The sequence below is a fragment of the Bufo bufo genome, chromosome 6 (genome assembly GCF_905171765.1).
Source record: "Bufo bufo chromosome 6, aBufBuf1.1, whole genome shotgun sequence".
Classification (NCBI taxonomy): domain Eukaryota; kingdom Metazoa; phylum Chordata; class Amphibia; order Anura; family Bufonidae; genus Bufo; species Bufo bufo.
Window position 1 is genome coordinate 294,861,845 of NC_053394.1, and position 27,815 is coordinate 294,889,659.

General features: G+C 46.3%; 1 protein-coding gene across 1 annotated transcript; it reads left to right on the forward strand.

The window, feature by feature from the left end:
- LOC121005664 (keratin, type I cytoskeletal 47 kDa-like) lies at window positions 1-27,815 on the forward strand. Its single transcript, XM_040438439.1, has 9 exons — window positions 1-253; window positions 6,788-6,981; window positions 24,763-24,891; window positions 25,039-25,121; window positions 25,236-25,392; window positions 25,543-25,727; window positions 25,811-25,901; window positions 26,046-26,193; window positions 27,754-27,815. The coding sequence occupies exons 1-9, from the start codon at window positions 1-3 to the stop codon at window positions 27,813-27,815; spliced, it is 1,302 nt and encodes a 433-aa protein (XP_040294373.1).

Here is a 27,815-nt window from a genome sequence, read left to right on the forward strand (position 1 = left end):
ATGAAGAACGCCCCTGCCACGAGGCTGGTGAACGGACTCCTGGAGGGACAGGAGGAGTTTGCCATTGCCTACTTAGACGACATAGCGGTATTCAGCAACACCTGGAAGGAGCACCTAGTGCACCTGTCATGTGTGCTGGATAGCCTGCGGAGGGCTGGGCTGACTGTCAAAACGAGCAAGTGTCAGCTGGGAATGACAGAAGTCCAGTACCTGGGACATAGGGTGGGAAGCGGGAAGTTGAGTCCTAACACGGGTAAGATAGAGTCCATCACCCACTGGCCCTCCCCCCAAACCAAGAAGCAGGTGCAATCTTTTCTGGGCACGGCAGGATATTACCGGAAATTTGTCCAGGGTTACAGCACCCTCGCCAAACCTCGGACCGACCTTAAAAAGAAATTGCCGAAGTTGGTTGCTTGGACACCAGACTGTGAGCAGGCCTTCCAGGCTCTGAAAAATGCCCTAAGTAGTGCCCCTGTATTGCAGGCCCCCGACTTCAAGCGCAGTTTTGTGGTCCAGACCGATGCCTCGGACCTTGGCCTAGGCGCCGTTTTGAGCCAAGTAGATCATGGCGGGAGGAGCATCCTGTCCTATACCTGAGCAGGAAGTTACTACCCCGAGAGGTGGCCTACGCCACCATCGAGAGAGTGTCTAGCCATAGTTTGGGCCTTGGGGAAACTCCAGCCGTACCTGTACGGCCGGAGGTTCACCGTGATCACGGATCACAATCCCTTGCACTGGTTGAATCGTGTCTCTGGGGAGAATGGCAAACTCCTGCGTTGAAGTCTAGCTCTCCAGCAACACGATTTCACCATGCAGCATGGGAAAGGCTCCTTGCACGCGAACGTGGATGCGCTGTCTCGGCAAGGAGGTGAACCACTCACCTTAGAGGAAGTGGGCGTGGCCGCGACAGGCAGGAACGATTGATCCCGCCCTTGCTGCCATCTATGGGGGAAGGTGTGATGCGATGTCACGTCCCCGTCCAGGTCTTATTCATAAAAATGTTTTATGAGTAGAATCCGGTTGACTGTGAGTTTAAAAAAAATTAACCGCTTCTAGCCAGGGAACAGGACGTCCATATATGGCCGTTCCTGTAGCCCTTTGTAGACCACAGACTCTAATCACCCCCTGATGAGATCACCTCACACCTCGGACAGCTTCTATGGACAAACACCAGACCATGCGTCTCCTGCCCACCTTGAAACTATGAAAGTTAAACACATGCTAGTTGGCCCTTCCTCGCTGCCTGGTCAATTTACACATCAGAAGCAGAGAGATCTGGAAGGGGGGATTGCATAGGAGAGACATGTGAACCGTGCTCTGAGAACCCCAAAAAGCATATTGGGGCTATATGGAATTTTGACCCAAAAATATAGGTACACTCAAAATGCACATCTCACCCAGAGGAACCGGGAGAGTCCAAACTTGGCAGCTCTGGGGTCTTCCCAGACTTCAAGCGCAGTTTTGAATATGGGATATGGGTTACTAGTCACCTGGAGGGGAGAGAGGTGTGGTGTCACCCATGGAATCATCCATAAATTCATGGGGGACCCAGCACAAGTGCCCGATTTTTCATATTTATTACGCCAGCAAAGTTATGGGCCATTTTTGTAAAATTAGGGAAAACTGGCCTGGCCAGCAGCAGGGAGGGGCGAATAAGCCCTCCCAAACCCTCCTTCAGGAACACCTACCGTGCAGACCTTGGCCAGCGATTGGCTGGGCCAACCCCCCCTTACCCTCCCACAAAATGGGGCATAAAAGTCCGTGCGCAATGGGAGAGGGGAGCTTTTTGCCCTGTGGTCACATCGCCGATAGGCTGTCCGTTGGAACGTAAGTTTGTGCCTGGATTTTGCATAGGCAAAGTCCAAGATAGTAATTTCTCTTTTTATCCCCGTTCATTTTCCACATGCTTTCCAGCTTGCTATTGTAATCTTTTTCTGTAAACTTTTGTATGCATTGTTTGTTTCACTTCTGTGTTACTTAAAGTAAAAGATATTTTCATATCTTTTCAATTGTCTCTCTCTTATCGCTCTAAGCCCCCCTGCAACAAAGTACTGGTACGCCTTGAAGAGACCTACCTGTTTTATAGTCCACTGACATTAGAGACATAACTATTTTTTGACTCAATTGGTGTTAGCTTGTAGCGTGGTAGTGAGGCTGATCTGTGAGCGGTCCGAACCCCTATCCCTACAATTACAGAGTCGTTCACTCACGAACGTGGTGGCAGCAGAAAATAAGGGTTGACTGTTTGGGTAATTCTGAATCTCCCCCCTGTCACGGTCCACCCTCGGTTGGGCTTTTCTCCCCGCTGGGGCGTCCTGGCGGTCAGAAGTCTGATTTAAACGGGGGGTGGTCGTGACAGAATATGGATTAATATTTACTGTCAGCTATGTCCTCACACACCCATTTGCTGACAGATAGCAGAGGTAGTGAACTCCACAGGAGGGCCCTGCTTCAGAGCCCCAGCCCTGATTGTCATTTGATTCACCTTTTGGCAGGTTCATCAGTGTGCATGCAAAATAAGTTTCCACCCCCCCAGCCATCTGAGTGTCAGCTGGCAAGGAAGAAAGCCCCAGGGGTCCAGGCTTCAAGGAGGCCCCAGGTGGAGAAGGTCACACCTCAGTCAACCAGTTTGGAGCCAAGCTAAATCTTGCAGGAAAACCCCCAGCAGAAGGTATCAGCCCTTGCCCAGGATCAATGAGACCTCCCAGACATGTTGGCACCTACCTTTCATAAGGAATTATGAATCGCCTGGCCATCGCAGGCGCAAACCAGATACATATTTGTGTCCCGGTGGCAACGATGTGTACGTGCCCATGGTCTTGGTTTAATGGGACGAGGTCAGGGGAGGGAGATATCCATATCTCCCCATAGAAACCACATAACGGTACCAGGTTTGGACTCTACTTGTAGCCGGAAACCAGGCAGGTTCGTTGGTCCCAGAACCATCTCCCTGTGACCCTCTGGTCTGGAGCTATGAACCCTAAAGGGTTTTGTGGGTCATTTGCTGCCAGCCCAGAAGAGGGGGAGTGGACCCCTCCCTGAGGCCGGGAGGGGAGGGGCCGGCTACAGGTTAAAAGGCTTGTGCCAGCAAGCCGCCGTGTCTTTCTCTGAAGAAGGGTCACATCTTACAATTGTGTTTAGAGGGACCCAGGAACTAGCTAAGATCACGGCCCTTCATGTGGACTCCAGCAAAGAACATCTCACAACCAAAAGGAACTTTTATCTTACCCGGTAACTGACTTTTACTATGCTTAACCCTGTTGTGCCCATATAACCCGTATCTGTAACCTCAGACCACTGTGTATATTCTCTGTGTATATTGTGTTAAATCTAGTGTGCCCTTACGGCGATTAAATATATAATTTAATATTGTGCTATCTTGTATCTCGATCACGAATCCCAACGTCCGTGTTTTGGCCTAGTTATAAGCTAGTTTCTGACCCTATATAATCCCGTTAGCGGACCGGGCTTATATCAAACGAGAAGCTGATGGCAGATTTCCCAGGCTGAGACAGCGCTGTTTTCACTGCGGCAGTAAAAAGGCTCTCTCAGCTTGTTGCCTCTCTGTGCCCGCGTGAACAAGAGGTGTGTGTGTAAACTGTACCAACCTGACCTTACCTGCTCCTCCCGGAGGGCGTAACGTCACGTTTTTGGTAACCAGGGACAATACCGCGTCTCGTGAGCTCGACGTAGTTGAAGTCAAGGGGGCACGAGGTGCGGTATTCATCACAAAGCCCCCCCACCATCATGTGCCAGTAACAAGAGCCCCCCATATCATGTGCCAGTAGCCAGAGCCCTCCCTATCATGTGCCAGTAGCCAGAGCCCCCCATCATGTGCCAGTAGCTAGAGCCCCCCCATCATGTGCCAGTAACCAGAGGTCCCCCCCATCATGTGCCAGTAGCCAGAGCCCCCCCATCATGTGCCAGTAGCCAGAGCCCCTTCCCATCATGTGCCAGTAGCCAGAGGCCCCCCATCATGTGCTAGTAGCCAGAGCCCCCATATCATGTGCCAGTAGCCAGAGCCCCCCTCATATCATGTGCCAGTAGCCAGAGCCCCCCCCCCCATCCTGTGCCAGTAGTCGCCAGTATTGTACACATATATATAAAAAAAAAACACTTATACTTACCTCCATGTCAGCGATGCAAGCCTCTTCTGGCCTGTGTCCCGAGCTGTACGGCTCCCTGCACCGGCCTCTGATAGGCTGCCGGCCTGAGGACAGCAATACAGATGACTATGAAGATGAGCGCTTCCACAATGGAAGCGCTCATCTCCCTGTGTGACTGTCCTGCCGCCGCTGCCCCCACTTGCCGCCACGAATATATAGTTAGTTGCGGGCCGGCGCAGGTCGGGTGGTGGGCTTGGGGGCCCCTAAGGACTCGGGGGCCCGGGGACAATTGCCCCCATTGCCTATATGGAAGCGCCGGCCCTGCCCCTAAATCCCTTTCCTCAGATACTGAGGTTAGGACTGTATCACTGATTTTATATTCTGCTCTTGGGTTTTTACGCCCCAGGTGTATTCTTGTTGCCAGATTTTTGACCATTCCTCTTCTTTTCCTAAATCCTTTTCCATTTGGTGTATCCCTCCAGAAACATCAACCATGTTACAAATCATTGTGTTATCAGCAAAAAGACACACCTTACCATCGAGGCCTTCTGCAATTTCGCTGATAAAAATACTAAATAATATGGGTCCCAGAACAGATCCCTGAGGTACCCCACTGGTAACAAGACCATGGTCTGAATTAGGGTTGTCCCGATACCGATACTAGTATCGGTATCGGGACCGATTCCGAGTTTTCTCGGCGGTACTCAGCCGCCGATACCCCGCCCCGATACATAAATAGAATACTTTTTTCCCGCAATGAATATTTTTGCGGCCCGGCAAAGATGCAGCATCGGGAGAGAGGAGGGGCTGGAGTCCGTAACTATGGGCGGGGCCCGGTGCAGTCACTGTACTCTTACACCGGGCCCCGCCGCTCACTAAAGTATTTATAAACGTGAATCCTTATCCTGTTATTAAGTTGAACTAACGCTGCCCTCTCCCATGTTCCCCTGTATCCCCCTGTATCCCCACAGCACTTACTTAAGCTTCCATAGCAGGCAGAGCAGACGGCAGCAGTAACGTCACTCACTGACGTCGAGCGCCTGCTCCGCCCACTTTATGAATGAAGCAGGCGGAGCAGACGCGCGACGTCAGTGAGTGACGTTACTGGTTACTGGTGCCGTCCGCTCTGCCTGCTATGGAAGCTTAAGTAAGTGCTGTGGGGATACAGGGGAACATGGGAGAGCGCAGCGTTAGTTCAACTTAATAACAGGATAAGGATTCACGTTTATAAATACTTCGGTGAGCGGCGGGGCCCGGTGTATTGGGGGACACTGTTATGAGGGGGATCTGTGGATGACATATAGCAGTGTCATCCACAGATCCTCCCCATAACAGTTCCATCCACAGATCCCCTATAACAGCACCATCCACAGATCCCCCACCAAATAACAATGCCATCCTCAGATCCCCCCACCCCATAACAATGCCATCCACAGATATCCCACCCCATAGCAGTACCATCCACAGATCCCCATAACAGTGCCATCCACAAATCCCCATAACAGTGCCATCCACAGATCCCCCATAACAGTGCCATCCACAGATCCCCCATAACAGTGCCATCCACAGATCCCCATAACAATGCCATCCACAGATATCCCACCCCATAGCAGTACCATCCACAGATCCCCATAACAGTGCCATCCACAAATCCCCATAACAGTGCCATCCACAGATCCCCCATAACAGTGCCATCCACAGATCCCCCATAACAGTGCCATCCACAGATCCCCCATAACAGTGCCATCCACAGATCCCCCATAACAGTGCCATCCACAGATCCCCATAACAGTGCCATCCACAGATCCCCCATAACAGTGCCATCCACAGATCCCCCATAACAGCGCCATCCACAGATCCCCCATAACAGTGCCATCCACAGATCCCCCATAACAGTGCCATCCACAGGTCCCCCATAACAGTGCCATCCACAGATCCCCCACATGACAGTGCGTCATCCACAGATCCACAGATCCCCCAAAACGGTCACATGACATTTAAAAAAAGTATCGGTATTCGGTATCGGTGACTACTTGAAAAAAAGTATCGGTACTTGTACTCGGTCCTAAAAAAGTGGTATCGGGACAACCCTAGTCTGAATATACTCCATTGACTACAACCCTCTGTTGTCTGTCCCTCAGCCTTTGCCTAATCCATTCAACAATATGGGAGTCCAAGCTCAAAGACTGCAATTTATTGATAAGCCTTTTATGTGGGACAGTATCAAAAGCCTTACTAAAGTTTAGATAAGCGATGTCTACTGCACCTCCGCCATCTATTATTTTAGTCACCCAATCAAAAAAATCAATAAGATTAGTTTGACATGATCTCTGTAGTAAACCCATGCTGTTTTTCATCTTTCAAACCATGTGATTTTAGATGTTCCACAATCCTCTCCTTAAGTATGGTTTCCATTAATTTCCCCACTATTGATGTCAGGCTTACTGGCCTATAGTTGCCCGATTCCTCCCTACTACCTTTCTTGTGAATGGGCACAACATTTGCTAGTTTCCAATCTTCTGGGACGACTCCTGTTACCAGTGATGGGTTAAATAAATCTGTTAATGGTTTTGCTAGTACCCCGCTAAGCTCTTTCAATAGCTTTTGGTGCCCATATCCCATCAGGCCCGTGTGACTTATTTGTATTAATTTTAGACAGCTGACTTAGAACCTCTTCCAAGGCCGATTTAGTGGGGCTAGCACACAGAGGGCACGCAGTGTGGCAGGAGGTTCTGGAAGCATTAGAATGTCCACTGCAAGTGTCTCTATGGGGGCCCCAATCTTTAATGAGAGTCAAGATGCTGGCCTCTTTAGTAACAATAGCAAGGAGACCATGAACAATTTGAATGACCGTCTGGCTGCCTACCTGGAAAGGGTAAGTATTGACCTGTTTGTAGAATAGGAAACCTGTTATAGAGTTGCATGTAGGCTTGGCACTGCCCCATACATTGTCTATGATTGCAAGATTTATCAATTGTGCCCATTTACGTTCCTCTCCCCAACCTGTGCTGTTCTATGCACCTGCCAATATGGCAAACAAAGCGCTGTATATAATCTCATTGCTAAAACTGATATTCTGGGATCCAAGAAATTAGCAATAGGGGGTGCAGAGGCAGCAGTCGCATTTGAGCCATGGTGCCTCTGGGGGATCAATGACCCCTCTTTCAATTAAGACGACACCAGTATTAAATGATAGTTGGGGGGGGGGGGGGGGGGGCACTGTTACAGATTTAATTGGAATCCCACAGCAATTACAAGCTGGAAGTGCCAATCTACGATATACAAGCTGATTGGTGCTTGTTTAACAGTTTTTTTTACACAGGGGATGAATGATCGTTATTGAAATTGTTAGCTCTCCATTTAGTCGACATATTGTCGACAAACAAGAGTTTTTATGAATAATAATTTTTATTGATTTTGTAATAAAGCGTATATTATACAGTAATCAATTTACAGCACAAACATGTTGAAAAGAAGAAGACTGGTATAACACTATAAACAGTGTAAGTGAGGGTGAGGCACAGGACCCTCAGTGAGCCTCAAAGAAATGACAGTTACTCAAGATACAAAGCAACAATCGAAGTAACATGTAACTTGTGTTCCATTAATAGGAACAAAAAAATAGGCATAAACTCAAGAAAAAAAAAAAAGGGGGGAGAAATATGAAGGGTCTATTGAGCAGCACAGCAGCCTGCCCAAACTCATGCTTTTATTCATGGCTTGTAATGAGAATACAACATCCAAAGGGGCCAAGTTTTATCCCTTAGGGTCGAGTTCAACACTGAGTCTGGGAGGAGCCTTTCATATCTGCACGTAGCCTTCAGAGTTTGAATCACCTCTGAGACAACCGGTGGTTCCACCTCTTTCCAATGTCTTGTGATTACTAATTTAGCGCTAAGTAAAATATGTCCTATGATACGCCTGTAATCGTAGGGAAAGTCATCAATGTGGAGGAACAGAAGTGCTAAGGCGGGAGATGGGGACACCTGGAAACCAGTAATATGCGTAATTAATTCAAAGATCGATCGCCAGTATGAAGTAAGTTTTAGGCACAACCAGAGAATGTGAAGGAGAGATCCGGTGTTGCCACACTCCCACCAACAGCAAGCAGATGCTCCTGGATAAGTGAGGCTCAGATGGTGAGGGGTAAAGTACCACCTAAGTAGGATTTTAATCCCAGCCTCATAGTGTGTAACACATTTAAATGTAGACCCAATGAAGCGGACTCCCTCAGCCCATCTCTCCTCTGAAAATGTTAGTCGTAGATCACTTTCCCATTTCGGTAATGGGGGATATTTGATAAATTTGGATTTATCGTTCATGATGTTGTATAAATGATGAGTGGTATGTTGTCTGAATAATGATGAAGTTTGAAAGATCTTAATGGTATCCGGCTGGGACTTGGGAGGGGTGAGGAGAAGAGTGCTGAGGCAGTGGTGTACTCTCATGTAAGAGAGAAATTGAGAAGTGGGCAGATGATACACCTGGCAAAGCCGATCAAGTTATCCATTAGTTGAGCGGCTGATAGGACACCTGCTGCTGTCTAGGGGGAAAGATCTATATCACTTATAAACCTGCCCAGGGTAGACATCGATATGTGTGGTAAAATATTAAGGTTGGCAATACCCTGGGATGAGTGAAATCTGGACCATAATGTGGTGGATGATCAACACTTCGAGGATTCAATTGAGATAAACAGAGGAGGTCCTTCAATGAACCCTCTGGTGTTAATTGGGATTCCATTTTGACCCATGGTTTTTCGGAGGAGGGGTTCCACCACTCTCTAATTAAAGAGAGGCTGATGGTGTGAAAGTAATCTTTAATGGATGGAAGGCCAAGGCTGCCAGCTTGTTTCCTTCTAAACATTATGAAGTGGGCCACCCTGGGGCGTCTGGACTTCCAAATGTAGTTATTAAGGATCTTTTGAGTATCCTTGAAAAGTAATTCAGGTACCTGGATTGGTAATGCATGGAACAGATAGATCAGCTTAGGCAAAGTCATCATCTGGAATGATGCTATTCTACCAACCCACAAAATCTCCTGCATATTAAAGTTTGTAAAGTCCTTCAACACCATTGAGGGAAGGGGTGCATAGTTGAGTTGGTATGCGAGTGAACAAGGATAGGTAAGTTTAATTCACAAATATGGAATGTGTGAGGTTTGCCAATCTAGTGGAAACATGTTTTTTAAGGCTCTCAATTCCGCCATTGGAATTGTTAATTTTGTAGTAGGAAAGGCAGCCATAATGGGAAATGGTGGAGAATGCGTGATGTAATGAATGTATAGGGCTAGTAACCGTGAGGATAATATCGTCTGCATAGAGGGATATTACATGTGACATTGTTCCTATTTGGATGCCTTCTGTGTCAGGGGAAAGGCGAATATGCTGTGCCAGAGGTTCCAGGGCTAGAATAAATAGTAAGGGGGAAAGGGGGCACCCTTGACAGATCCATTGGTGATATGAAAGCTATTTGATAGCACGCCATTGACAAAAATCTTTGCTATTGGGTCCGAATATAGTCCACGAATTGCATGAATAATGGGACCAGAGAAGCCCATTGTTTCAAGAACAGAAAAGCGTCTAGTATTGTCAGATGCCTGTCTACCTTTCATGAAACCAGATTAGTCATCCTTTGTTAATTGGGGAAGGATTGAAGTTAGCCTAGAGACAATCAGTTTAGCATATCCGATGGGAAAGGGGAACCAGACATCGTGTCTTGGAACATAGGAAGAAGAAAGGGGGCTAAAGTGGTATAATAGTGTCTGTAATATTCATTTGATAGCCCATCAGGGCCTAGGGATTTACCTAAGGGAAGAGATAAGATTAGTTTATTCAGTTCGGATTCTCGGATTGGGCAATTTAACAGAGTCAATTGTGCTTGAGAGAGCCGGGGTAATTTAGCTCTATCTAAGAAGTCTTGGACTAGTCATAGTCGGCTGGTAGGGAGGAGCTATCCTTAAGATTATATAGGTCTTTATAGTAAAGGCAAAATTGTTCCGCTATATCTCTCGGGTCCATAATTTTTGCTTTAGTTGTAGGGTGTAGTAGAAAGGGAATTCTGGATTTCGCCTGCTGATTTTTGAGCTTAGAAGCTAAAAGTCTCCATGCTTTATTTCCCTGGGCGTAGTATCTAGCTTTAGTGCGTAAAAGCGTTTTATTGAAATCCTTATTAAGGAGATGCATTAGTTTATCCCTTTCAGTGCGCAAATCATTCATAGTCTCTATTGAAGGTTGTAGTTTGTTTCTAGCTTCCAGAGTTGAAATTTTGTCTAATGTAGAGTCTGAATCTTTTTCCCGGTTTCTCTTTTCCATATGGTTCAGTTTTATTAAAATACCTCTTATATACACTTTATGTGCCTGCCAGACTATATATGGGTCTCGGAAGGAGTCTGCATTCAGTGTAAAATATTCCTGTAAAGCTCTGGTGATTTCGGGTTTATGTTTACGGTGCGATAGAAGGAACGAGTTATTCCTCCATACAGGAGGGTGAGTAGATTGGAATTGTTCTGCCAATTGCAATAGGATAGGGGCATGGTCTGACCATTTGATCACACCAATGGAGGAGCTTAACGTATGGAACAGGGTTGTTTGGTCCACTAGGAACATGTCGATCCTAGAATAGGATAAGTGGATCGGGGAGAAGAATGTGTAGTCCCTCTCCTGGCTGTGCTGAGCCCTCCAAATGTCTATAAGGCCTTCGGAGTCGAGAAATGCTGCTAAGCCCATAGGAGAACGTCTGGAGGGGTTAGTTGAGTCGAGAGAGGGATCCACAATGGAGTTGAAGTCTCCACAAATGATTAATTTACCTTGTTTGACTTTGTGAACCTTCTTCATAACTCTTTGTAGGAAGAAAACCTGGTGTTCATTGGGCGCATAAATGTTCACAATAGTGTAATTGATGTTGTTCACCACACATACCAAGATCACGTACCTGCCCCATGAATCAACAACCTGTGAGGTTAAAGAAAAAGAGAGTTTTTAACGGCTATGAATACACCTCTGCTTTTCTTAACATTATTAGAGTGTATAATAGTTGGAAACAAGCAATGTCTAATCCTACATGCATCTCTTTGCAACAGGTGAGATTCCTGAACGCAAAGTATATCAGCGTTACCAGATATTCCTTCTTTCCAAAGGTATGATCTTTTCTTTGGACAATTTAACCCCTTGAAGTTGAGAGATAGGATTTTCAATCCCATGGTCTCAGTCTACGGCGCTGGAGATGGCTGCTGTAGTGCTCAAAGCGACCTAGAAAGGAAACAAGCCTGTTGAAGAACATTACATAATAATGCTTTGCAGGAAGAACAATAGAAGAGATAAAAAAAAAATGGAACCAAAGTAGACAGTAAACTTTGTCTACGGGGAGGGGCGAAAGTTCCAAGTCGAAGCCAAGTGTTGGAGCAACTTTAAACATGGGTGGACTAGAACAGATCAGGGATTGCACCAATGATGGCTAAAGGAGTTGCTGACAATAGGCATTGGTACCACCTGGATGAACAAGATTAAGATCGGGAGTAACTTCATTGGGTACCCCCATTTGTAAGCGATGTTGTGCTTGCGCAGGGAGAGTGTGATAGGTAATAGATCGCGACGTTGTCTCAATGTGACTGTGTACATTCGGATGGGATGGTAAAGAGCAGGGAGAGTCCCAATTTTTCTGACCCTTTAACAATGACCTTCACAGTGCCCGACCCTTTAACAGTGACCTATAAAGTGCCTGCCCCTTTAACAGTGACCACCCCTTTAGCATTAACCACCCGTTTAACAGTGACCTTCATAGTGGCTGCCCCTTTAACAGTGACCTTCACAGTGCCCACCCCTTTAACAGTGACCGCCCCTTTAACAGAGACGTCCACAGTAACCGCCCCTTTAAAGTGACTTTCACAGTGACCGCCCCTTTAACAGTGACTTTCACAGTGACCATCCCTTTAAAAGTGACCTCCCCTTTAGCAGTGACTTTAAGAGTGACCGCCCCTTTAACAATGAACTCCACAGTGCCCGCCCCTTTAACAGTGACGACCCCTTTAACAGTGACCTCCACAATGCCCACACCTTTAACAGTGATCTCCACAGTGCCCGCCCCTTTAACAGTGAACTCCACAGTGCCCACCCCTTTAACAGTGACCTCCACAGTGCCCGCTTCTTTAACAGTGATCTCCACAGTGGCCGCCCCTTTAACAGTGGCTACCCCTTTAACAGTGACCTTCACAGTGGCCACCCATTTAACAGTGACCTCCACAATCCCCGCCCCTTTAACAGTGACCTCCACAGTGCCCGCCCCTTTAACAGTGACCTCCACAGTGACCACCCATTTAATATTGACCTCGACAGTGCACGCCCCTTTAACATTGACCTCCACAGTGCCCACCCCTTTAACTTGACCACCCCTTTAACAGTAATCTTCATTGTGGCCGCCCCTTCAGCAGTGACCTCCACAGTACCTGCCTCTTTAACAGTGAACTCACTAGTGCCCGCCTTTTTAACAGTGACTGGCCCTTTAACAGTGACCTCCACAGTGCTCGTCCCCTTAACAGTGACCTCCACAGTGGCCACCCCTTTAACAGTGACCTCCACAGTGGCCACCCCTTTAACAGTGACCTCCACAGTGGCCGCCCCTTTAACAGTGACCTCCACAGTGCCCGCCCCTTTAACAGTTACCTCCACAGTGGCCGCTTCTTCAACAGTAACCTCCACAGTGGCCGCTTCTTTAACAGTGACCTCCACAGTGGCAGCCCCTTTAACAGTGACCTCCACAGTGGCAGCCCCTTTAACAGTGACCTCAACAGTGGCCGCCCCTTTAACTGTGTCGGCCCCCTTAAGGCCTCATGCACACGACCGTTGTGTGCATCCGTGGCCGTTGTGCCGTTTTCAGGTTTTTTTTCGCGGACCCATTGACTTTCAATGGGTCCGTGGAAAAATCGCAAAATGCACCGTTTTGCAGCCGCATCCGTGATCCGTGTTTCCTGTCCGTCAAAAAAATAGGACCTGTCCTATTTTTTGGACGGACAACGGTTCACGGACCCATTCAAGTCAATGGGTCCGTGAAAGAACACGGATTCACACAAGATTGGCATCCGCGTCCGTGATCCGTGGCTGTAGGTTACTTTCATACAGACGGATCCGAAGATCCGTCTGCATAAAAGCTTTTTCAGAGATGAGTTTTCACTTCGTGAAAACTCATATCCGACAGTATATTCTAACACAGAGGCGTTCCCATAGTGATGGGGACGCTTCTAGTTAGAATATACTACGAACTGTGTACATGACTGCCCCCTGCTGCCTGGCAGCACCCGATCTCTTACAGGGGGCTGTGATCCGCACAATTAACCCCTCAGGTGCGTCCCCCCCACCCCCTCCCTCTATTGTAATATCATTGGTGGCCAGTGTGCGGCCTCCCCTCTCCCCCCCCCCGCCTGATCATTGGTGGCAGCGGAGAGTTCCGATCGGAGTCCCAGTTTATTCGCTGGGGCTCCGATCGGTAACCATGGCAACCAGGACGCTATTGCAGGCCTGGTTGCCATGGTTACTTAGCAATATTACAATATTAGAAGCATCATACTTACCTGCTGTGCTGTCTGTGACCGGCCGGGAGCTCCTCCTACTGGTAAGTGACAGATCATTAAGCAATGCGCCGCACAGACCTGTCACTTACCAGTAGGAGGAGCTCCCGGCCGGTCACAGACAGCGCAGCAGGTAAGTATGATGCTTCTAATATTGTAATATTGCTAAGTAACCATGGCAACCAGGCCTGCAGTAGCGTCCTGGTTGCCATGGTTACCGATCGGAGTCCCAGCAAATAAACTGGGACTCCGATCGGAACTCTCCGCTGCCACCAATGATCGGGCGGGGGGGGGGGGAGAGGGGAGGCCGCACACTGGCCACCAATGATATTACAATAGAGGGAGGGGGCCGACGGAGGCCGCACACTGGCACCAATGATATTACAATAAAGGGAGGGAGGGGGCGGGCCGACGGAGGCCGCACACTGGCACCAATGATATTACAATAGAGGGGGGCCGGGGGGGGGGGCCGCACTGGCCACCAATGATATTCAAACTGGGGAGGGAGGGGGGTCTGCCCCTTGCTGCCTGGCAGCCCCTGATCTCTTACAGGGGGCTATGATACGCACAATTAACCCCTTCAGGTGCGGCACCTGATGGGTTAATTGTGCTGATCACAGCCCCCTGTAAAAGATCGGGTGCTGCCAGGCAGCAGGGGGCAGTCATGTACACAGTTCGTAGTATATTCTAACTAGAAGCGTCCCCATCACCATGGGAACGCCTCTGTGTTAGAATATACTGTCGGATCTGAGTTTCACGATGTAACTCAAATCCGATGGTATATTCTAACATAGAGGCGTTCCCATGGTGATGGAGACGCTTCAAGTTAAAATATACCATCGGATTGGAGAAAACTCCGACCCTATGGTATATTAACTCCTGACTTTACATTGAAAGTCAATGGGGGACGGATCTGTTTGAAATTGCACCATATTGTGTCAACGTCAAACGGATCCGTCCCCATTGACTTGCATTGTAATTCAGGACGGATCCGTTTGGCTCCTCACAGCCAGGCGGACACCAAAACGACTTTTTTTTCATGTCCGTGGATCCTCCAAAAATCAAGGAAGACCCACGGACGAAAAAACGGTCACGGATCACGGACCAACGGAACCCCGTTTTGCGGACCGTGAAAAAATACAGTTGTGTTCATGAGGCCTAACTGTGATCTATTGGCTGATAAGCGACATGTGACCGTGTGTACAGTCTATTTATGGCTATGTTGTTATGAAAACCTAGATAAGTTAAATATGAACTTATATTGACTGACACACCTCATATGACTGAATATTTAAGGACCTGTGAACTGCTAAAACCTGTGATCAGTTGTTATGGCAACCTGGAGTAGGACCTGCGAGCTTCTATTGGCTAATAAGGGACATGTGACCGTGTAAATGGCAGTTTGGATTTAAGTGATAGGCTTGCTGGCTTCTATTTGCTAATGCAGGTAATTTTTTGGAAATATCTCAGGAACGGTAAGTCCTAGAGAGCTGAGACTAAAACCTTCCCGGACACCTGATGTACCTGTGTGCTAAATTTGGTGAAGATCAGTCCAGTCGTTTGGTCGCGCATAAAGAACAGAACAGACAGACAGACAGAGACTAGCAGAAGGACCCGGCTTCGCACGGGTATATTTCATCTATTTCATTTTATGTTTCCGTGTGTCGTAAAAATATATTGACAGTTTTCCCCATAACAGAGAACTCTACAGTACCCGCCCCTTTAACAATGACCTCCACAATGCCCACCCCTTTAACATTGACCTCCGCAGTGGCCGCCCCTTTAACATTGACCTCCACAGTGCCCGCCCCTTTAACAATGACCTTCACAGTACCTGCCCCTTTAACAGTAACTGCCTTTTTAACAGTGACCTCCACAGTGCCTGCCCCTTTACAGTGACCGCCCATTTAGCATTGGCCACCCCTTTAATAGTGACCTTCATAGTGTCCGCCCCTTTAACAGTGACCTTCACAGTGCCCGCCCCTTTAACAGTGACTTCCACAGTGCCTGCCCCTTTAACAGATACCTCCACAGTGCCCGCCCCTTTAAAAGTGACTTTCACAGTGACCGCCCCTTTAACAGTGACTTTCAGAGTGACCGCCCCTTTAACAATGAACTCCACAGTGCACGCCCCTTTAACAGTGACCACCCCTTTAACAGTGACCTCCACAATGCCCACACCTTTAACAGTGATCTCCACAGTGCCCGCCCCTTTAACTGTGAACTCCACAGTGCCCACCCCTTTAACAGTGACCTCCACAATGCCCACCCCTTTAAAAGTGACTTTAACAGTGACCGCCCCTTTAACAGTGACTTTTACAGTGACCACCCCTTTAACAGTGACTTTTACAGTGACTACCCCTTTAACAGTGACTTTCGCAGGGACCGCCCCTTTAACAGTGACTTTCACAGTGACCGCCCCTTTAACAGTGATTGTTACATTGACTGCCCCTTTAACAGTGACTTTCACAGTGACCGGCCCTTTACCAATGACTTTCACAGTGACCGCCCCTTTAACAGTGACTTTCACAGTGGCCGCCCCTTTAACAGTGACTTTCTCAGTGACCGGCCCTTTAACAGTAACATTGCACAGTGACCCCCCTTTAACAGTGACTTTCACAGTGACCGCCCCTTTAAAAGTGACCGCCCCTTTAACAGTGACTTTCACAGTGACCGCCCCTTTAACAGTGACTTTCACAGTGACCGCCCCTTTAATAGTGACTTTCACAATGACTGCCCCTTTAACAGTGACTTTCACAGTGACTGCCCCTTTAACAGTAACCGCCCCTCTAACAGTGATTTTCACAGTGACCTCCCCTTTAACAGTGACTTTCACAGTGACCGCCCCTTTAACAGTGACTTGCACAGTGACCGCCCCTTTAACAGTGACTTTCACAGTGACCGCCCCTTTAACAGTGACTTGCACAGTGACCCCCCTTTAACAGTGACTTGCACAGTGACCACCCTTCAACAGTGACTTTCACAGTGACCGCCCCTTTAACAGTGACTTTCACAGTGACCACCCCTTTAACAGTGACTTTCACAGTGGCGGCCCCTTTAACAGTGACTTTCACAGTGGCCGCCCTTCTAAAAGTAAACGCCCCTTTAACAGTGACTTGCACAGTGGCCACCCCTTTAACAGTGAGCGCCTTTTTAACAGTGACTTTCACAGTGGCCGCCCCTTTAACAGTGACTTTCTCAGTGACCGGCCCTTTAACAGTAACCGCCCCTTTAACAGTGATTTTCACAGTGACCTCCCCTTTAACAGTGACTTTCACAGTGACCGCCCCTTTAACAGTGACTTTCCCAGTGGCCGCCCCTCTAAAAGTGACCGCCCCTTTAACAGTGACTTGCACAGTGACCGCCCCTTTAACAGTGACTTGCACAGTGACCGCCCCTTTAACAGTGACTTGCACAGTGACCCCCCTTTAACAGTGACTTGCACAGTGACCCCCCTTTAACAGTGACTTGCACAGTGACCCCCCTTTAACAGTGACTTTCACAGTGACCGCCCCTTTAACAGTGACTTTCACAGTGACCACCCCTTTAACAGTGACTTTCACAGTGGCGGCCCCTTTAACAGTGACTTTCACAGTGGCCGCCCCTCTAAAAGTGACCGCCCCTTTAACAGTGACTTTCACAGTGGCGGCCCCTTTAACAGTGACTTTCACAGTGGCCGCCCCTCTAAAAGTGACCGCCACTTTAACAGTGACTTGCACAGTGGCCGCCCCTTTAACAGTGAGCACCTTTTTAACAGTGACTTTCACAGTGGCCGCCCCTTTAACAGTGACTTTCTCAGTGACTGGCCCTTTAACAGTAACATTGCACAGTGACCCCCCTTTAACAGTGACTTTCACAGTGACCGCCCCTTTAAAAGTGACCGCCCTTTTAACAGTGACTTTTACAGTGACCGCCCCTTTAACAGTGACTTTCACAGTGACCGCCCTTTTAATAGTGACTTTCACAATGACTGCCCCTTTAACAGTGACTTTCACAGTGACTGCCCCTTTAACAGTGACTTTCACAGTGGCCGCCCCTCTAAAAGTGACCGCCCCTTTAACAGTGACTTGCACAGTGACCGCCCCTTTAACCACCTCAGCCCCCAGTGCTTAAACACCCTGAAAGACCAGGCCACTTTTTACACTTCTGACCTACACTACTTTCACCGTTTATTGCTCGGTCATGCAACTTACCACCCAAATGAATTTTACCTCCTTTTCTTCTCACTAATAGAGCTTTCATTTGGTGGTATTTCATTGCTGCTGACATTTTTACTTTTTTTGTTATTAATCGAAATTTAACGATTTTTTTGCAAAAAAATGACATTTTTCACTTTCAGTTGTAAAATTTTGCAAAAAAAACGACATCCATATATAAATTTTGCTCTAAATTTATTGTTCTACATGTCTTTGATAAAAAAAAAATGTTTGGGTAAAAAAAAAATGGTTTGGGTAAAAGTTATAGCGTTTACAAACTATGGTACAAAAATGTGAATTTCCGCTTTTTGAAGCAGCTCTGACTTTCTGAGCACCTGTCATGTTTCCTGAGGTTCTACAATGCCCAGACAGTACAAACACCCCACAAATGACCCCATTTCGGAAAGTACACACCCTAAGGTATTCGCTGATGGGCATAGTGAGTTCATAGAACTTTTTATTTTTTGTCACAAGTTAGCGGAAAATGATGATTTTTTTCTTTTTTTTTTTTTTTCTTACAAAGTCTCATATTCCACTAACTTGTGACAAAAAATAAAAACTTCCATGAACTCACTATGCCCATCACGAAATACCTTGGGGTCTCTTCTTTCCAAAATGGGGTCACTTGTGGGGTAGTTATACTGCCCTGGCATTCTAGGGGCCCAAATGTGTGGTAAGGAGTTTGAAATCAAATTCTGTAAAAAATGACCTGTGAAATCCGAAAGGTGCTCTTTGGAATATGGGCCCCTTTGCCCACCTAGGCTGCAAAAAAGTGTCACACATCTGGTATCTCTGTACTCAGGAGAAGGTGGGGAATGTGTTTTGGGGTGTCATTTTACATATACCCATGCTGGGTGAGAGAAATATCTTGGCAAAATACAACTTTTCCCATTTTTTTATACAAAGTTGGCATTTGACCAAGATATTTATCTCACCCAGCATGGGTATATGTAAAAAGACACCCCAAAACACATTCCTCAACTTCTCCTGAATACAGAGATACCAGATGTGTGACACTTTTTTGCAGCCTAGGTGGGCAAAGGGGCCCATATTCCAAACAGCACCTTTCGGATTTCACAGGTCATTTTTTACAGAATTTGATTTCAAACTCCTTACCACACATTTGGGCCCCTAGAATGCCAGGGCAGTATAACTACCCCACAAGTGACCCCATTTTGGAAAGAAGACACCCCAAGGTATTCCGTGAGGGGCAAGGCGAGTTCCTAGAATTTTTTATTTTTTGTCGCAAGTTAGTGGAAAATGCTGATTTATTTTTTTTTTTTTTTTATACAAAGTCTCATATTCCACTAACTTATGACAAAAAATAAAAACTTCCATGAACTCACTATGCCCATCAGCGAATACCTTGGGGTCTCTTCTTTCCAAAATGGGGTCACTTGTGGGGTAGTTATACTGCCCTGGCATTCTAGGGGCCCAAATGTGTGGTAAGGAGTTTGAAATCAAATTCTGTAAAAAATGACGAGTGAAATCCGAAAGGTGCTCTTTGGAATGTGGGCCCCTTTGCCCACCTAGGCTGCAAAAAAGTGTCACACATCTGGTATCTCCGTATTCAGTAGAAGTTGGGGAATGTGTTTTGGGGTGTCTTTTTACATATACCCATGCTGGGTGAGATAAATATCTTGGTCAAATGCCAACTTTGTATAAAAAAATGGGAAAAGTTGTCTTTTGCCAAGATATTTCTCTCACCCAGCATAGGTATATGTAAAATGACACCCCAAAACACATTCCCCACCTTCTCCTGAGTACGGAGATAGCAGATGTGTGACACTTTTTTGCAGCCTAGGTGGGCAAAGGGGCCCATATTCCAAAGAGCACCTTTCGGATTTCACTCGTCATTTTTTACAGAATTTGATTTCAAACTCCTTACCACACATTTGGGCCCCTAGAATGCCAGGGCAGTATAACTACTCCACAAGTGACCCCATTTTGGAAAGAAGAGACCCCAAGGTATTCGCTGATGGGCATAGTGAGTTCATGGAAGTTTTTATTTTTTGTCACAAGTTAGTGGAATATGAGACTTTGTATGAAAAAAAAAAATCAAAAAAAAAAATCATCATTTTCCACTAACTTGTGACAAAAAATAAAAAATTCTAGGAACTCGCCATGCCCCTCACGGAATACCTTGGGGTGTCTTCTTTCCAAAATGGGGTCACTTGTGGGGTAGTTATACTGCCCTGGCATTTTCCAGGGGCCCTAATGTGTGGTAAGTAGGTAAATGACCAGTGAAATCCGAAAGGTGCTCTTTGGAATGTGGGCCCCTTTGCCCACCTAGGCTGCAAAAAAGTGTCACACATCTGGTATCGCCGTATTCAGGAGACGTTGGGGAATGTGTTTTGGGGTGTCTTTTTACATATACCCATGCTGGGTGAGAGAAATATCTTGGCAAAAGACAACTTTTTCCATTTTTTTATACAAAGTTGGCATTTGACCAAGATATTTATCTCACCCAGCATGGGTATATGTAAAATGACACCCCAAAACACATTGCCCAACTTCTCCTGAGTACGGCGATACCATATGTGTGACACTTTTTTGCAGCCTAGATGCGCAAAGGGGCCCAAATTCCTTTTAGGAGGGCATTTTTAGACATTTGGATACCAGACTTCTTCTCACGCTTTGGGGCCCCTAGAATGCCAGGGCAGTATAAATACCCCACATGTGACCCCATTTTGGAAAGAAGACACCCCAAGGTATTCAATGAGGGGCATGGCGAGTTCATAGAAATTTTTTTTTTTTGGCACAAGTTAGCGGAAATTGATATTTTTTATTTTTTTCTCACAAATTCTCCCGTTCCGCTAACTTGGGACAAAAATTTCAATCTTTCATGGACTCAATATGCCCCTCACGGAATACCTGGGGGTGTCTTCTTTCCGAAATGGGGTCACATGAGGGGTATTTATACTGCCCTGGCATTCTAGGGGCCCTAAAGCGTGAGAAGAAGTCTGTAATATAAATGTCTAAAAATTTTTACGCATTTGGATTCCGTGAGGGGTATGGTGAGTTCATGTGAGATTTTATTTTTTGTCACAAGTTAGTGGAATATGTGACTTTGTAAGAAAAAAAAATAAATTCCGCTAACTTGGGCCAATAAAAAGACTGAATGCAGCCTTACAGGGGGGGGGGATCAATGACAGGGGGGTGATCAATGACAGGGGGGTGATCAGGGAGTCTATATGGGGTGATCACCCAACTGTCATTGATCACCCCCCTGTAAGGCTGCATTCAGACGTCCGTATGATTTTTACGGATCCGATCAGTCTATCAGTGGATCCGTAAAAATCATGCGGACATCTGAATGGAGCTTTACAGGGGGGTGATCAATGACAGAGGGGTAATCAATGACAGGGGGGGTGATCAGGGAGTCTATATGGGGTGATCACCTCTGTCATTGATCACTCCCCTGTAAGGCTGCATTCAGACGTCCGTATGATTTTTACGGATACGATCAGTCTATCAGTGGATCCGTAAAAATCATGCGGACATCTGAATGGAGCTTTACAGGGGGGTGATCAATGACAGAGGGGTAATCAATGACAGGGGGGTGATCAGGGAGTCTATATGGGGTGATCACCACAGTCATTGATCACTCCCCTGTAAGGCTGCATTCAGACGTCCGTATGATTTTTACGGATCCGATCAGTCTATCAGTGGATCCGTAAAAATCATGCGGACATCTGAATGGAGCTTTACAGGGGGGTGATCAATGACAGGGGGGTGATCAGGGAGTCTATATGGGGTGATCACCTCCGTCATTGATCACTCCCCTGTAAGGCTGCATTCAGACGTCCGTATGATTTTTACGGATCCGATCAGTCTATCAGTGGATCGGTAAAAATCATGCGGACATCTGAATGGAGCTTTACAGGGGGGTGATCAATGACAGGGGGGTAATCAATGACAGGGGGGTGATCAGGGAGTCTATATGGGGTGATCAGGGGTGATCAAGGGCTAATAAGGGGTTAATAAGTGACGGGGGGGGGGTGTAGTGTAGTGGTGCTTGGTGCAACATATTACTGAGCTGCCTGTGTCCTCTGGTGGTCGATCCAAACAAAGGGGACCACCAGAGGACCAGGTAGCAGGTATATTAGACGCTGTTATCAAAACAGCGTCTAATATACCTGTTAGGGGTTAAAAAAATCACATCTCCAGCCTGCCAGCGAACGATCGCCGCTGGCAGGCTGGAGATCCACTCGCTTACCTTCCGATCCTGTGAACGCGCGCGCCTGTGTGCGCGCGTTCACAGGAAATCTCGCGTCTCGCGAGAGGACGCACCGGCGCGTCCACCCAGAACAACAGGACCGCCGCAAAGACGCAATCCTGCGTACGGCGGTCCTGAGGAGGTTAACAGTGACTTTCACAGTGACCGCCTCTTTAACAGTGACTTGCACAGTGACCCCCCTTTAACAGTGACTTGCACAGTGACCCACATTTAACAGTGACTTTCCCAGTGCCCGCCCCTTTAACAGGGACCTTCATAGCGCCCTTCCCTTTAATAACAGTGACCTCCACTGTGCCCGCCCATTTAATAACAGTGACCTCCGAAGTGTCCGCCCCTTTAATAACAGTGACCTCCACTGTGCCCGCCCCTTTAAAAACCGTGACCTACACAGTTCCCGTCCCTTTAAGCAGTAAAGAAAAATAGCTGGGTTGTTATGGAAAGCTGGAGTAAAACTGTGTTTATGGCAGTTGGGATTTGAAGAGAAAAACTTGCAGGTTTGTATTGGCTAGTGTGGGTCATTCTTTTGGGAATATCTCAGGAACGGTACGTCCTAGAGAGCTGAGACCCGGTATAAAACCTTTCCAGACACCTGATGTGCCTGTGTGCCAAATTTGGTGAAGATCGGTTCAGTCGTTTGGTCGCGCATAAAGAACGTCTAGACAGACAGACGTCTAGACAGACAGACAGAAATTCATTTTTATATATATAAGAGACTAGCAGAAGAACCCGGCTTTGCACGGGTATATTTAATCTATTTCATTTTATGTTTCCATGTGTCGTAAAAAGATATCGACAGTTTCCCCCATAACAGTGACCTCTACAGTACCCACCCCTTTAACATTGACCTCCACAGTGGCCGCCCCTTTAACATTGACCTCCACAGTGGCCGGCCCTTTAACAATGACCTTCACAGTACCTGCCCCTTTAACAGTAACTGCCTTTTTAACAGTGACCTCCACAGTGCCTGCCCCTTTAACAATGACCACCCATTTAGCATTGACCACCCCTTTAATAGTGACCTTCATAGTGTCCGCCCCTTTAACAGTGACCTTTACAGTGTCCGCCCCTTTAACAGTGACTTCCACAGTGCCTGCCCCTTTAACAGATACCTCCACAATGCCCGCCCCTTTAAAAGTGACTTTCACAGTGACCGCCCCTTTAACAATGACTTTCGCAGTGACCGCCCCTTTAACAGTGACTTTCACAGTGACCACCCCTTTAACAGTGATTTTTACATTGACCGTCCCTTTAACAGTGACTTTCACAGTGACCGGCCCTTTACCAATGACTTTCACAGTGACTTTCACAGTGACCGGCCCTTTACCAATGACTTTCACAGTGACCGGCCCTTTAACAGTGACTTTCACAGTGACCGGCCCTTTAACAGTGACTTTCACAGTGACCGCCCCTTTAACAGTAACATTGCACAGTGATTCCCCTTTAACAGTGACTTTCACAGTGACCGCCCCTTTAAAAGTGACCGCCCCTTTAACAGTGACTTTTACAGTGATCGCCCCTTTAACAGTGACTTTCACAGTGACCGCCCCTTTAATAGTGACTTTCACAATGACTGCCCCTTTAACAGTGACTTTCACAGTGACTGCCTCTTTAACAGTAACCGCCCCTTTAACCATGATTTTCACAGTGACCTCCCCTTTAACAGTGACTTTCACAGTGACCACCTCTTTAACAGTGACTTTCACAGTGACCGCCCCTTTATCAGTGACTTTCACAGTGACCTCCCCTTTAACAGTGACTTTCACAGTGACCGCCCCTTTAACAGCGATGCCCCTTTAACAGTGGCTTTCACAGTGGTCGCCCCTTTAACAGTGACCGCTCCTTTAACAGTGGCCACCCATTTAACAGTGACTTTCACAGTTACCGCCCCTTTAACAGTGACTTTTACAGTGACCACCCCTTTAACAGTATCTTTCACAGTGACCGCCCCTTTAGCAGTGACCGCCCCTTTAACATTGACTTTCACAGTGACCGCCCCTTTAACAGTGACTTTCACAGTGACCGCCCCTTTAACAGTGACTTTCACAGTGACCGCCCTTTTAACAGTGACTTTCACAATGACTGCCCCTTTAACAGTATCTTTCACAGTGACCGCTCCTTTAATAGTGACCACCCCTTTAACATTGACTTTCACAGTGACCGCCCCTTTAACAGTGACTTTCACAGTGACCGCCCCTTTAACAGTGACTTTCACAATGCCCGCCCCTTTAACAGGGACCTTTATAGCGCCCTTCCCTTTAATAACAGTGACCTCCACAGTGCCCGCCCATTTAATAACAGTGACCTCCACAGTGCCAGCTCCTTTAATAACAGTAACCTCCACAGTGTCCACCTCTTTAAGCAGTAAAGAAAAATGGCTGAGTTTGTGTTTATGGCAGTTGGGATTTGAAGAGAAAGACTTGCAGGCTTGTATTGGCTAATGTGGGTCATTTTTTGGGAATATCTCAGAAACGGTACGTCCTAGAGAGCTGAAACCTTCCCGGACACCTGATGTACCTGTGTGCCAAATTTGGTGAAGATTGGTCCAGTCGCGCATAAAGAACGTCCAGACAGACAGACAGACAGACGTCTAGACAGACAGACAGACAGAAACTAATTTTTATATATATAAGAGATATACTGTACATTTGTTTCTTATCAGGTTCGTTCTTTGGAACAAGCTAACAGTGAACTGGAATGTAAAATCCATGAGTTCTACGAGAGAAAGTCCTCCATCAGCGCTTTTGACCCAAGTGAATTCTATAAGACAATTAACAAGTTACACTCTCAGGTAATATTATCTCTCTTGTGATTACATGTATTTTCAAAAATTTTCCCATATTGTGTTGTTGCCACTAGATGGCAGTATGATAGGTTATCTATTGTTGCATTCATTCTATTATTTTATATTTATCATTTATTCTACATTCCATTTTAGATCCTTGAGGCCACCACTGATCATGTCAAGATGTTACTGCAGATTGATATTGCAAAACTCGCTGCTGATGACTTCAAAATGAAGTAAGTGACATAACACCTTAATAGTTTTGACCACATGTGAAGCTTTTAAAGCAGTAGACATGGTGCATTATCACATATAACCTTCAATTCCTCTGTTTGCCCTTTGCTCTGTAGATTTGAATCAGAACTGGCCATTAGGTTTGGAGTAGAGAATGACACAGCTGGATTGGGTAAGGTCCTGGATGAGCTGACCATCAACTGCTCTGATCTGGAGCTGGAGATTGAAGGCCTGAAAGATTTGCTGATCTACCTGAAGATAGATCATGAAGAGGTACGGCTATCCATGGTCATTTTTTGGGGCAGGGACTCCATACCTGTAACTTTTACTTATTATATCAGCTTTTTTCTTGTCTTTGCTGTATATGTTTTTCTGTTAGTCTTGGCTGTCTAGTAGCATTAACATAATTTTCCCTTGTTTTAGGAACTGACTTATCTTAAGGGACAGATTGGAGGAAAGGTCAACGTAGAAGCTGATTTTTCTCCAAGCGTTGACGTGTCTAAGATCCTTGCAGTAGTGAGAGAGCAATATGAGAACGTGGCGAAGAACCGTCAGGAGGTGGAGAACTGGTACCAAACACAGGTATGCAAAAAATCCAATAAGGCTAGGTAGGAATGGCCAGAATAGGAGATCAAAATTTGAGTGAAATTAACCCGTTCCACTGATTCTTGACTTCTTTTTTTTCCAACAGACTAAATTCAGAATATTCTAGGAAAGAGATCACAGAACTGAGACGTACATCCCAGAGCCTGGAAATTGAGCTACAATCACTACTGCACATGGTGAGTCCGCAGGTCTTCCAGTGTCCTTTAAAGGTGAAATCTATTCCAAAAAATATACGGTATATACTGTACTCTGTATATCTTTATCTCTTCAACCGTCCGATCGCTTAGTTATAACATTGGTTCTTCTTTTCTATATTGCAGAAACAAGCTCTGGAAGGAACACGAGCGGAAACAAATGATCGATATGGAAACGAACTTAGGAAAATCCAGATTTTGATCTCTCAGAATGAACTCGAACTCCAGCAAGTGAGATCAGACTATGAGAACCATTCTATGGAATATAGAAGACTACACTGCGTGCAGAATTATTAGGCAAATGAGTATTTTGACCACATCATCCTCTTTATGCATGTTGTCTTACTCCAAGCTGTATAGGCTCGAAAGCCTACTACCAATTAAGCATATTAGGTGATGTGCATCTCTGTAATGAGAAGGGGTGTGGTCTAATGACATCAACACCCTATATTAGTTGTGCATAATTATTAGGCAACTTCCTTTTCTTTGGCAAAATGGGTCAAAAGAATGACTTGACAGGCTCAGAAAAGTCAAAAATAGTGAGATATCTTGCAGAGGGATGCAGCATTCTTAAAATTGCAAAGCTTCTGAAGCGTGATCATCGAACAATCAAGCGTTTCATTCAAAATAGTCAACAGGGTCGCAAGAAGCGTGTGGAAAAACCAAGGCGCAAAATAACTGCCCATGAACTGAGAAAAGTCAAGCGTGCAGCTGCCAAGATGCCACTTGCCACCAGTTTGGCCATATTTCAGAGCTGCAACATCACTGGAGTGCCCAAAAGCACAAGGTGTGCAATACTCAGAGACATGGCCAAGGTAAGAAAGGCTGAAAGACGACCACCACTGAACAAGACACACAAGCTGAAACGTCAAGACTGGGCCAAGAAATATCTCAAGACTGATTTTTCTAAGGTTTTATGGACTGATGAAATGAGAGTGAGTCTTGATGGGCCAGATGGATGGGCCCGTGGCTGGATTGGTAAAGGGCAGAGAGCTCCAGTCCGACTCAGACGCCAGCAAGGTGGAGGTGGAGTACTGGTTTGGGCTGGTATCATCAAAGATGAGCTTGTGGGGCCTTTTCGGGTTGAGGATGGAGTCAAGCTCAACTCCCAGTCCTACTGCCAGTTTCTGGAAGACACCTTCTTCAAGCAGTGGTACAGGAAAAAGTCTGCATCCTTCAAGAAAAACATGATTTTCATGCAGGACAATGCTCCATCACACGCGTCCAAGTACTCCACAGCGTGGCTGGCAAGAAAGGGTATAAAAGAAGAAAATCTAATGACATGGCCTCCTTGTTTACCTGATCTGAACCCCATTGAGAACCTGTGGTCCATCATCAAATGTGAGATTTACAAGGAGGGAAAACAGTACACCTCTCTGAACAGTGTCTGGGAGGCTGTGGTTGCTGCTGCACGCAATGTTGATGGTGAACAGATCAAAACACTGACAGAATCCATGGATGGCAGGCTTTTGAGTGTCCTTGCAAAGAAAGGTGGCTATATTGGTCACTGATTTGTTTTTGTTTTTGAATGTCAGAAATGTATATTTGTGAATGTTGAGATGTTATATTGGTTTCACTGGTAAAAATAAATAATTGAAATGGGTATATATTTGTTTTTTGTTAAGTTGCCTAATAATTATGCACAGTAATAGTCACCTGCACACACAGATATCCCCCTAAAATAGCTAAAACTAAAAACAAACTAAAAACTACTTCCAAAAATATTCAGCTTTGATATTAATGAGTTTTTTGGGTTCATTGAGAACATGGTTGTTGTTCAATAATAAAATTAATCCTCAAAAATACAACTTGCCTAATAATTCTGCACTCCCTGTACTTGATATTAAGACAAGATTGGAGCAAGACATTGCCACCTACAGGAAGGGGAAGACATAA